The sequence below is a fragment of the Acomys minous genome (assembly GCF_964271855.1).
Source record: "Acomys minous genome assembly, chromosome: 10".
NCBI lineage: Eukaryota > Metazoa > Chordata > Mammalia > Rodentia > Muridae > Acomys > Acomys minous.
Window position 1 is genome coordinate 114,130,632 of NC_140491.1, and position 12,666 is coordinate 114,143,297.

Below are 12,666 nucleotides of genomic sequence, written 5' to 3' on the forward strand. Positions count from 1 at the left end.
TGTAATACCTCACCTGCATAAAATGTAAATCACCAAGTTATTATCTTGCTACTGTGTCTCCCAAGTGATTGTATAAACCTTGTGGTAGAAACCATCAAACTGATTATAGTGTCAGAAGCCCCAGCACATAGTGAGAGCTCCCTAAATAAAACAAATAATGACTGGAGAGAGGCACTAATTAAAACTATGCAAAAGTGCCACATCTCATCTCTCACACTGGTTTTAGGGGATATCCCTTTGAAGAACATTGCAGCACACACCTTGGGTGGTTCACAACTGCCTGTGTCTCCATCTCTGGGGAGATCCCAACCTTTTGCCTCCACAGACCCTCTAACTCACATGTACAAATATACACTCAGACATGCATCTGTACACATAATTAAAATAACTAAAATTAAATAACTTGTTAAGATTCATATTTTCTTCATTCACTCAGAAATTATGAATGGATAGCGAAATGCAACAAACTCTTGGTAACTGTCTTAAATGTCAAAAGAAGCCATATGATCTTGTCTGAAAGGTTTTAGGGGTGGATTTGAGACCCTGAGTCTTCACTATCACTATGTGAGATAGGGGACCAACGATTCCTGAGGGTACTTGAGGATTCTAGATTTCCCGAAGACCAGCCTAAGAAGACGAGCAGGCACCTGGGTCACACTGCCAAACTTTGGATCCAATCAATTCCATTTATTGGTCAGGCTTAGGGCAAGTTATTTAAATGCCCAGAGTACTAGGGACAAGATTCTCTTTTAAACTACAAGTCTTATTGCAAAGTTAAGCAATAAAGCGCACTTAACACAGAGCCTGGTGGTACAAACACCAAGTGGTGTGTGCTCACTATTTGCAGCCAAGCATGGGGCACTGTTGTGTAGCAGCAGTAGACATTTGCACAATACTGTTTCTGACGCAAAATATTGGAGTAGTCACAGGAATCCCTGATGCCAGCTGGTACGCTAGTTTATCCTCGTGCATACTATAAGTGCATAGCATTATACCAATGATGTAAAAAAAAAAAAAACCTGTAAGAACATTTACTCTGTGTGTCTGTCTACTTGCACGCCTAGCTCTAGATTTAGTCATTTCTTACACTGAGAACCCCTAAAGTCTTGTTTTTGTGTCACACTTTAGCATGAGGTTCATTTTCCAGCAGTGCCCGCTCCCTCCTTCCTTTCCCTAACTTCTGCTAGCACACCATGACTTTGAGAATCCCAAGATCATAGGCAGAATCACAGCCACTAAGACTCCCTGTTCCTTGGTACCACATGTATACATGTGTGCACACAGACACATAGCTCACCCCTCAGCATGGGACTCTCCGTTATCCAGCCCTACACTTCTAAAACTGTGCCAGGGACTCAGTCATACCAAGGCTTTTGAGAGGGCCATGGTTATAACTTGGTGACAATGCTCTTGTGCATTATCAGTGTAACCTGAAGTGTTACCATCTAGTCTCAGGACACAGTAGATGCAGTAAGAAGCACAGGATAGCGATGGGCAGCCTAACAGTGAGGCATCACAACCGCAACACATCCTGGTCCTCTAACGTCCACTCTATCAAACTGCAGAGGACCCAAACATACCCTGGTGTAGGCAACCATCTCTTCGTGCATCTAACAATTACTGTCTATACCCACTGCCTTGGTTCTGAGTCTGTATCCTGGCCATGTGTGTATTTCTGCAGTCTTCTGGAGAAGGCCAAGCTCTGGACAGTGCCATCTGCTTCCCAGCTCCAATCTACTGACCTTTGCCACCCCTGTCCCCGAGGTGACTCCTATTATATGTCCCTGAGGGACCAGTGAAAGATTTGCCCCATTGCCCAGGGGGCAAATGTGTACCAGTTCCATTTCCAAAGAGCCAACAGGACTAGAGAGAAGGGAGAGAAAAAAAGAAAATAGGTTAAGTTTGAAAGTGTGTTCGGATGGGCTCTTCAGCTTCTGGAATAAAACGCTAATCCACAGAATGTCACAAAGTCAGAGTGGCCAGATAGGATAATGACCATTTCAAATTAGTAGCAAATCACAGTTGTCAAAAACAATCAACACAATGACTGTAGTGAACAGTACAATGGTTTTTACACACTTAACTATCACTAGCCAATTAATCCACAAATAACAAAAGTCTGGAACTTGAGATCCCCCTACTGTGGCCTCCTGAGTGTCACCATACCCAGCCTAGGACTCAGTCACTTTTCTTATTAACAGGCCACTGAAATTGTATGAGTCTCTCCATTCTACACTGAAATAAACATTTTGAAAATTATACCTTCCTGTGTGAAAAAATACATTAAGACTAAATCCTGGCAAGAAAGAAAACAGTCTTAACTCTTTCTTTTGTTCTCAGAAGTACTGGGCTGGGGATTGAACCCAGGGCCTCACAGGCATTCTCTTCCTGAGCTACATCCCTAGCTCAAAAGTGAACACCTCCACTCTCTGTGCTATTACAACATTGCCTGAGGAAGTCACCACCAGCCTTTTGCATACATTAACGTAAATAAATTAAAATTCAATCTCATTTTAAATTTTGTTCTTCTGTCATACTGGCCATGTCTCTGGCTCAAGTAGCTACAGACAGGGCATGGGACCTGTGGTGGTCAGCTCTGCATGCAGCATGCTAGGTCTGACTAACAGTCCTGCAAGACAGAAGTCACTCTACATTTGTTTTATGTTGTTATTATTCTTTGTTTTGTTACAATGAAGACCAATTTATCTTAATAAAAAATATCTTGGGCAATCTTTACGTGATAAGCAGGCATCTTAAAGACTTTACTGCCAGGCAGAACACAGGTACCATGTAGAATTGAAGCTGTAAATCCGTCCCCTAAGAATGCCTTCAAGTTTGATAGCTTTGGAACATCCCACACTGAGACATTTTCTTATTAGGGTGCAGAGAGATGACTCAAAGCGTCACATCTTACTAATTACTGCGTCCCTAATTCCCATGAGGAATAGGTCATTTTGGGGGCTAGCGCCCGCTTCCATTATTTGTGACCACACGGCCCCCTGACAGATGTCTCAGTTTGGGTGTAAGCAGCAGAGTTCTGGGTATCTGTTTCGCTCGCAGCTGTTCCCAGATAGCTTAGGCAGATTAACACTTAGAACAAGCCCTGCTAGGCTAAATCTCAAGTAACCACCAGCCCCCATTAACAGTGAGTGGTCCTTTTTCTCATTTTCACAGTTTTGTGCATTACCTCTCCTGTTGCCATTCGTACCAACTTAAAGATGGAGAAAATCATTTTGCCTCGTAACAAGAGACGCTTTCTAGACTCTGCCCTGAAGCCAGGCTTTCTTAGGTTTGTTTTCTGGTCACTGATCTAATTCAGCTGAGTTCAGGGTTGTGATGGGAATGTTTTGTTGTTGTTATTGTTGTTGTTGTTGTAATAAAACAACTTTAAATTATGTCAGAGGTAGTAAATATGTGAAAATAGAGTTGGAAATTATAATTAAAAATTGAAATCCTCACTTTAAATACAAATGTTTGAAACATAGTATTTTAATAAGATCATACTCTGCTTAGAAGTTTGGAAAAGACCACTTGAACATAAAACAAAATTAAGATGTGATGGGTGGTTACTTCTGACCATCATGAAAAATCTGCTAATAAGTAGACAAGGCTTGTGAAGAGGCACTTGCTTATTTCCCATCATGCCCTGCTGCTGGGAAGATACACACACCAGTTTCCCATATGGTCCTTCTAATGAGAAATTCACGCAAATTGCAAAGTTCCTGCCATAAAACAAAAACACTTCTCCACATTCACCGAAAGGCTGAACCCACTCACCATTCAAAGCTTACTCAGACATTTCATTATGTATAAAATACCCTGATTTTTATTCTTTAAATTACAGCTTTACAGGTGACTGGAACTGTTACTCCTTAGAGGTTTTGGTATAACGCAAATCCTTCATTTTGCAGGTGGATCAATTGTCACTCATCCAGGTTTGCTGACTTGTCCAAGTCACTTACACACTTGGAGGTCCCAGAGCTAAGACCTAAGAACCTTCCGTTTCCATGCCTGAAATATGCTCTACACCATATATGCAAATATGCCAGGAATGTGGGGGCTCCAATAACATATTCTCACACCCCAAGCTGCTGAGCTTTAGAGAATTATGGAGTTTGATCTGGTGAGTCATTACCACCATTTGTAATGAAAACCAGAGTGACCTTCACAGACCAATGGTGAGATGTGCTCTGTGAAATTTTCATGTTAGAAGATCATATGTCTTCACAGGTGTGTGTTGTGCTTTTCTGTTCGCTCAGAGCCCTCACTTCAGAGCAGTGAGAAAGAACAGAGGAGGCATGTTCCCAGAATGAGCAGCACTGTGGGCCACTAATACATACCAAAGAGACCATGGATATCCATTATTTGTAAATGATTTACAACTAAGCTTGACCCAGCCCATGCTTCCAATCCTTGCTTTTTCTATCAGTTGCTTTTGTCTGACAGGAAAGAGATAACACCTGGTCACACAAGACAGTAAAGCATCGATGTGCTTAGGATGTACAAAGGCTTGCTTGCAGCATCTATATCAATCTAACACCTCAAAGTACAGATCACCACTTCACAGGCACGCGCTCCTGGAAGCGTCAATGGTGGACACAGAAAATAATGCAATAGGCAATCACTGCTGTTGAAAATATTGAACTCTGGAGACATCAGAGCTAGTCACAGTCAGAGTATAAAGTAGGTGAATTTCAACAGTTGTGACCATGGACCAGACCTAAGCAAGACTGGGCCTAGAACAATCCATAATGGATCGAGGAGAGGCCCTCTACCTCCCCAGTGAGCTATTGGCTCCTGGTGGATTCTGCAGGTGGAGCCCTCCAGGAGCCCACCAGGCTTCAGTGCATAGATCTAAACCCATAATCAAACAGATGGTCCTAGCCAGGTTTCATCAGCCTAAAAAAATTGAACGTTTGAATTATAGAGAGGAGCGGATGTTGACAGGGATGAGAAACCTTAGCGGGTAAGAGATTACAATAATCAGAATATACCTTATACACTTAGGAAATTGCCAAATAATAAATTCGATAAGGGTTAAAAGAAACAAACAGGAAAATGTCAGTTGTATCTGCCCACGTCTTTCAGAGCTTCCCTGTGAATCATGGTACCTTATATCCAGTCCATTTGGGTTCAGTAATCTCACCTGAGTCCTCCCTCGTTTCTGTAGGATAGTGCTCCCTTCTAGGTCACAGACAGCTACTTTGACTACTACCTTACACCAGCATGAATAATCTCATGGAAGATCCACAAGTAAGGTGGTCACAATGTGCAGTCCTAATCAGATCATCGAGGACTATTGCAGCAATACAAAAAGAAATCATTCCCTGGATTGGATGATGCTTTATGGCTCATATAGTTTATATTATTGAGCCAGACTCCTGGTCTCCAAAGACCTGAAACTGGGCAAAACAAAAACTCCCTGATGGACCCTCACAGCAAAGCAGGGTAAAACTAACTCTTATTTTAGAAATCCAGGAACAAAATAAAGTTAAAGACACATGCAAGGAGCTTGCCCTCTAATGAGAATGGAAAGCTCATTCGTGTCTCAGTATATGAGTCCCAAATGCCTAAAGAGAACGAGAGGGAAATAGAAAATGAATCATCATTAGTTTTAATGAGTGTAAACACAGAAGCATTGAAAGAAGAGAAGAGGAAGTCAATTCCAGGTAGCAGGAGTCACATGGAAAACAGACCATGGGGCTCTACTTCTGTCATCCTGTCTATCACAAGATAGTGGTATTGGAGGAATGCACTGGAAAATAGAGATGCAGAGTTGAGCAACGTAGATCATGGAGACCTTGTGCTATGTTAGCTGGTGTGTCTCCCAGCCCCTTCCCTACTACTCAGTGGGTTGTCAAAGAGACAAACGTGGCTCCATTTGGCAAAGCAGGAACCAAGACTCACAATTCTGATCAAGAAACTTTCACTTTAATGTGCACCACACTGGAGATCCCTTCAGACTGTTTTTTATAAAGAGTTCTGGTTCTTAAAGTGGAGGAGAAGGAGGGTGATAATCCCCCCTGTAGAGGATGAGGAGTTGATACTTAACATGGTACAAGGCACTAGGGAAAACTAAAGCTCATGAGGCCAGCAATCAGTCACAAACATGTTTGTTCAGTAGATGTTCTCCAGTGTGTCTGGTACTTGCCAGGATGCTGAGGGTAAATAAACCAGATATCCTGACAGCTTCCCTTCCTCCATCCAGATCTGAACTCCATCACCCTTCACTTGCATTGTGCACTTAAGCTACAACATGTGGATGACAGCAATGCTCTCTTTACCTCTGCCTAAGGATTGCTGGCCTTGAACACAAGAGAGGGAGCTGAGGTAAGTGAATCCTAACCTCTTTCCCTGTAGGGCTGGTGGAAGCAAAGAGTCAGGTTAAGGCAAAGGTCATAGATCCTGCCTGATGGGTTCATCTGTAAACTCAGGCCTGCTCCCTTGCTGCCCTGGGAATAGCAATGAAGACAGATGAGAGGTGGCTCCATGGTGGGGAGAACTGAGCAGGAGGTGAACAGCTGGTTAAGGGAAACCAACCATTGACTGAACAACTAGCTAGAGGAACTAGTTATTGAGGAGAGGCTGAGGAATGGAGGGAAAAAATTACTTGGAGACTCAGGCATATTCCATACAAGCTGAAGGTCTCAAAGCCCAGGGAAACTTTATTTTCCATCTCTCTATCTGTTTCTGTCTCCATCTTTCTCTCAGTCTCTCTGACTCCTTGTTCCCCTTGGGCCAACCCCAGTATTTTATTAAAATGAAGTTCAATTTTTTTCATTACTGAGTACATCATGATTTTTCTCATCTTCTACAATCAATACAGCATTCAAATACCAACAAAGTAAGAGAACAGTCTAATAAGGAAATACAAAAAGTTCTGTATAACCTACAATAAAGCATACAGAAAAAAAAAAGAAATCAATTTCCAAGCAATGGTCAGCATAACCTGATTGTTATTTCTTAAATAATACTCAGGAAAGTTTAATCATAAATTTTCCCATTGGGTTTATAAGATTGTCATAGCAACATAGCTCGAGCTAAATATTCTCTAATAAAGAAAAAAACTTGACTTATTCCCAGTCCCAAACCAACAGGTGTGCTATCCAAGCCTAGGCTAAGTACCAAAGGGTCCTTTACTGTAAAGTATCTGTGAAGCGTCATTTCCAAGCCCACCTTCTATTGCTCTCAAAGCAGCTTCTGAAGAAACTTTTCTACAGGTCACAGTATCTAGCAAGGTCCTGTTATGTCCAGGTCTTAACTTTCTTCCATTCAGTTTCTGCTTGGGTGCTCACAGTCAGAGCAAAAAATTCTTATTGTCTCAAGGGTTTGGCCAGATGCCCTCTTTCAACATCCTCTCTGGGAAAAAGTTTTCCCTGTATGAATTTTCTTAGGGCTGAGAAATAAAGAGAAAAAGACAAATTTAGGATAAAAAGCAGATTTCTAGACATTACACCTGGACCATACGTAATATTTAGGGGAGTGGTGATCAGATGGAGACCTTGGAATGTTGTCAAGCAAAGTCTCAACGGCTGCTCTGGATGTCTAGTATCATGCTGGACAGTCAGAGGTCTCTGGAACTTTGTCAAGCAAAGCCTCTGTGACTTATCCTCATGTCTGTGACACTCCCTCACTATGCTCCTTGAGGTATAAGCATAGTACTAAGTACTAAGTATAGTACTACAGCACACCTGCTGATTTATTACTAACATCAACAGTTCTTTCTGGATTCACATCTTATCTGACCTTCTGAAATGCAGTGGTCCCCCTCACCCACCAGGGGTATGTCCCAGGGGGTGTCTGAAACTAATCATGATCATGACCCCAGTATATGAGCATTACAGAACAATACCAGTTGATTGGTCCAACATCAATGGTAGCTACAAAGTGACTTTGGGGCACTTAGTAATACAGTATGGTTATACTGAACAGTTGGCTACACTGTCGAAGAAGCATATATAGAGTTATAACAGACCAGACTCCTTTAGAACACCAAAATTTACAAGCATGTAATATGAAGTCTACAGGGGAGACTAAAAATCTGGGTCCTGTCGGCATCAAGCCAATGGAGGAATTGAGTCACAGTTACCCACAGGAGAAATCACTAAAGGGAAGGATTGTAACTTCCCATTTGATTGAGCAATCTGAAAATTGTTCCTAACCTTTTCCTGGACACTTTCACCACAGAGGAAGAGAGTAGGTCTCCCAGAATTGAGGGACAATTCAGCAGTGACTCAAGGCATCCCTTGAGTAATGTGAGACCCCATTTATCTAGAAACCCATTAGACAGCCTAAGGAGGCAGGGAAACAAGAGAGGGGGATCTCTGAAAAATCTAGATCATGGACTGTTAGAAAGGCCAAGCCCTGAGCAATGCACCATGCTTAAGTAAAGGAGCTGAGAGGAAGAAGGCTAATGCCTACAAAGGAGGAGGCAGCATTCTTCCTAAGCCCAAAGAGGCAGACTTGAGAGGTGACCAACAGCCCCACCATGGCCATGGGTGGGCATGAGTGAGTGGAATGCAAGCCAGGATCATTAACATGGAAGAGGCTTGGAAGATGCACATTTCCATAAGGATTTGACAGACCATCAGTGGTGGGAGGACTTGGAATAGAGGTGATGTGGAGCAATTTAAAATTAAAGAAGAAAAACTGTGGAAGAACTTTATATATTCTACTAACTTAAACCTGGATTTCTTGTCATCAGGCCTCTGTTTACTTCTGGAAGATTCTATTACAATCCTCGGGTAAAAACCTTTCATTTTCTGATCTTAAATTTATTCCTTCCACCTAGACTATCTTTCTAGCTCCCATCATAAATTTAGTGAGATGAATTCTCTTCCCCCAAATTCATTACCTCTTGGAACCTTGAAAAGAACCATATTGGGAAATAGTCTGCCATTGTAATTCAGCTAAGAGATCACCCTAAAATTAGGGTGGCTCTTAACTAAAGTGGCAGCCGACCTTATAAGAAGGGGAGGGGACACATGGAGACCTCGTAAGTCCATGTGAAGAGAGGGAGTTATGTAACCACACACCATGGAATACTAAGCTAAAGACAGCAGGAAGGATTCCCTCCATGGTCCCTCCACCCTCACTGTGGCCCCTCACCCAACATCTTAGTTTCTAACAACACTGCAAAGCCTTATAAAATACCATTAAGCTCAATTTTCCTTCCCCTCGCTCACTGAATTTTTAGGAACTAGAGACTTAAATAGCCAATCAATCCTCCATAATTCCCCTATTATGAGCAGATCAGTTTCTTTTGAGCACCCTGAAGTTCTGCAAGAGGGGGCCACACCCAGTGGACCTTTAGATTGCCTCACAGAATACTGGTTACTTCACATCTGATGAATGAATGACGGGTGCCAGTCTCAACCTTTAGAGTCACATCTTCAGGTGTCAGGTGAAGATGCTCGCCCTCCTGCTCCACCACCAAAGCATTTAACAGCAGCTGTGAGCGCTAAGTACAAGGCACTTATCTCATAAGGGAATAACGGCTTGAAAGACTGCTATCTTCCCTAACAAGACCTAATATGCTAAACTGAAAACATTCCTTTATTTAAAGGAAAAGAGCCAAAACCAAGTGCTGGTGTACTTAAGCCTCCCACGTCGACCTGTAGACCCACACATGCGTCATCTCTACAGAGAAGGAAAACACAACTTTCACTCTAAGTCAGCCTTGAACTCAATAAGGGAACTGCAGTCACTATGGTCCTACTTGCTTACCCTGCAAACAAGGCCATCAATTAGTCACAATTCTGGCAGCAATGGCCTTTATAAAATACATTAGTGTCTTCACTCATTATACTCAAGGTGGACAATTTGGGGAAGATCAAATAGCATTTTGTTTCACCAATGAAACCTCTGACATACTATGAGGCTAAAAACTGAATGCTCAGGCAGCAGCTCACATGCAATAACGCCCTGAGGCATCAGGACACCAGCCTCTTCATGGGATGTCAGGCAACAACAGCCTTGGCCTCTCTACCACGCATTCCAACACCTTGTCTTCCAAAGTGTCATGTGGTTTGGGTGTGTCTCTCTTCTACTTTGGAGTCTCTTTCACTCATTTCTCGTCACTCACACCAATGCTAATGCAACAGGGTGCTTCCTTCAAACAGTCACCTAATACCTGCTCTTTACCCCGCTGGAGTTAGTAAAATGTCTCTTGGGCCGATCCACAAAAAGCGCCAGGTTTCTGAGGCTCCAATATTAGAAGCTCAAGGTGGTTTAAATACCAGGTGTTAATTGCAAAGAAAACTAGTGTGTTCACATGAAGGGAAGAAAACCAAAGGGTCTCAGGGCAAAATTAAACAGAATAAGCACTTGCAAACTTCAGAGTAATAAAACTGTCAAGAGAGCTTTTCAAATTCTATTACCAGGAGTGCTAATTAAACCTATTTTTCCTCAACCACCATTCACTATAACCCAGCCCTTCTTTCTTCATGTCACTGTTTCCCTTTGTGCTGCAGCCCCGGCCTACACTGGTCTCGCTGCAGTCTCTGAATTGTGTCAGCTTGTACTTTAAATTGGTTCCTTGGGCTAATCCGAGTTCTAGTTATAAACATTTATATTACCTAACTCGAGCTGATTTACGGTCTAACAAAAAGATTCCACATCCTGGCGCCTAGCTCGCAGTTTCAAAGGTTTGGGGCAAATATTTCACTTTGGGTTTTCAAAGGATGTGAAAACATTTTACCTAAAGCCCAAAGTAGTTTTCACTGCACATGTTGCTCAGGTGGAATTCACACTTCTCCGCAGTGCTGGTCCCTGACTGGATGGTTTCATTTTGTTAAACGTTTGAACAAGAAACTTTTTAACAATGACTTTTCTATTTTAGGATAAACCTTGGCACAAGGAGTTGTCCCCCATCCCCACCTCTGGGGGAAGGGGAGCGGCTTGGGGGGGGGGGCGGGGCGGGGAAGAGTCAGATGTTTTTAATCTTATCAACTCTTAGCTAGTTAAAACAAGCTGTGAACCACATCCCACTGTTCTCAAAGTCACCTCTAACCGAAGACCACTTGTAAAATTTCTACTGCAAAGTGCAGCATCCCAAATCTGTGATGTGATATTCTAGAGAAATTCATTAAAAGTCGGGTTTCAAAACTTGTTTCAGGTGGAAGGTGGACTGCAGCTTCCTAGTATGCAATCATAACTCCTACAGGAGGCTAGGAAGAGGAGGTTCAGAGGGGTTTGGGTGACAGGAGGAAGTGGCTGGCAAGGCGGCTGCGGATGTGGGGGGCATGGGAAGGTGGGGCCACCACTCACCCGCCGCTGGGAGCTCAGGCTGGATGCATCGCCACCGCAAGACCCGCTCGCCCAGCACCACATCGCAGCTTTCCCTCCCGATCTCGAAAATGCCTCTAAGCAGAACCCGCTCAGGCTCAGCAGACACCTTTGGGAGTTCTGGGGACTCGACAGATGCCCCTTCCTCCAGGGCGCCCACGCGGCTCATGCGTCTTCCCCGGAGCATGGTGGGGCGGCGCGCTGGGCCGAACTAGGGACCCACAAGAGGCCTTTTAGGTAGGAAGAGTGGGTACAGCAACCGCCTGGGCCTTGTTCCTTGCTGCCAAGGCAACGGAGCTCACGCTTGAAGGGAGGCGGGGCGAGAGGGCGGAGCCACAGAAGCTTCTTATTTCCCTTGGGCCAGTGCCCTCCCTAGGCCATGCTACCCTGTAGTAGGCTGAGCTCAGGGAGTTGGCCAAGCATTCCTCAAATGTACGTCATAGGCATCACCTGGTCTCTTGTTAAATAAAGTGCACGTTCTTATCAGATAGGTTTAAAGGGTACCTGAAATACAGAGTGGTGGCCCTGGCCTTTAATCTCAGCCTTCAGGAGGTGGAGACAGGCAGACTTGAGTTCCAGATCAACCAAAGATATGTAGTGAGTTCCAGGCCAGCTAGCACTACATAGTAAGACACTGTCATTCATAAATAAATAAATAAATATCAACACACATCTCTCAGAATCTACTTACTGAGTGATTGCACAAGTTGCTGGCTAACGAGACACAGAAGAGTTTCCATGTGGAAGGCTCTGTCCGCCTTTTCAGGGGTCTCCCCTGAGATTCCTGAAGGAGCTACATTACCTCTATGACTACATCTCTATGCCTGCCCAGAAGTAACCGTAAACCCCTGCTTTGCATAGACAAACGTGTACCTTACAAAACTAATATTCTGGGGCAAGCACATCCATACTGTAGTGTATCTACTTAGAGCCCTACCTTTTCCTAGACACTTCCTCTTCACTCTCAGCTCTTCCTGGATTTGCTGCTGTTACAAAGAGCGGGGATTTCCCACCAAAACATAGCCTCCAGGGACACCTTTAACTTCCTCCTGGTGTTAGGGGCTGTTCTCCACCGTGATTGGATATTAGAGTTACCTGGGAGTGTTGTTGCTGTTTAATCCAACTGTCCTGATGACACTTGAAGACAATTAAAATGCAATTTCCAGGGATGGAGTCCAGATTTCAGATACAATTCCCGCTGGAAGTCCAATATTTAGCCAAGACTGAGAATCCCAAGTGTAAACAAGAGCCCAGTGTTGAAACAGACTAGGCAGTTAAAAGGGTTTTAAGATGTCCTTATAAGGCTACAGGTGGTGGTGGAGTCAGGTGTTGAAGGCGGATTTATAACCAAGGTCTCCTGTATGATTGCCTAAGGATTCC

General features: G+C 43.5%; 1 protein-coding gene across 4 annotated transcripts in view; it reads right to left on the minus strand.

Moving 5' to 3' along the window:
* The window catches only part of CERKL (CERK like autophagy regulator), a 105,694-nt gene extending 94,120 nt beyond the window's left edge, over positions 1-11,574 (minus strand). For all 4 annotated transcript variants that reach the window (XM_084800174.1, XM_084800175.1, XM_084800173.1 and 1 more), the window contains exon 1: positions 11,269-11,574. In XM_084800174.1, the coding sequence (XP_084656300.1) occupies positions 11,269-11,473 (205 nt within the window). In that variant the 5' untranslated portion in view covers positions 11,474-11,574. The remainder of the gene's footprint in view (positions 1-11,268) is intronic.
* Between the last annotated feature and the right edge of the window lie 1,092 nt (positions 11,575-12,666).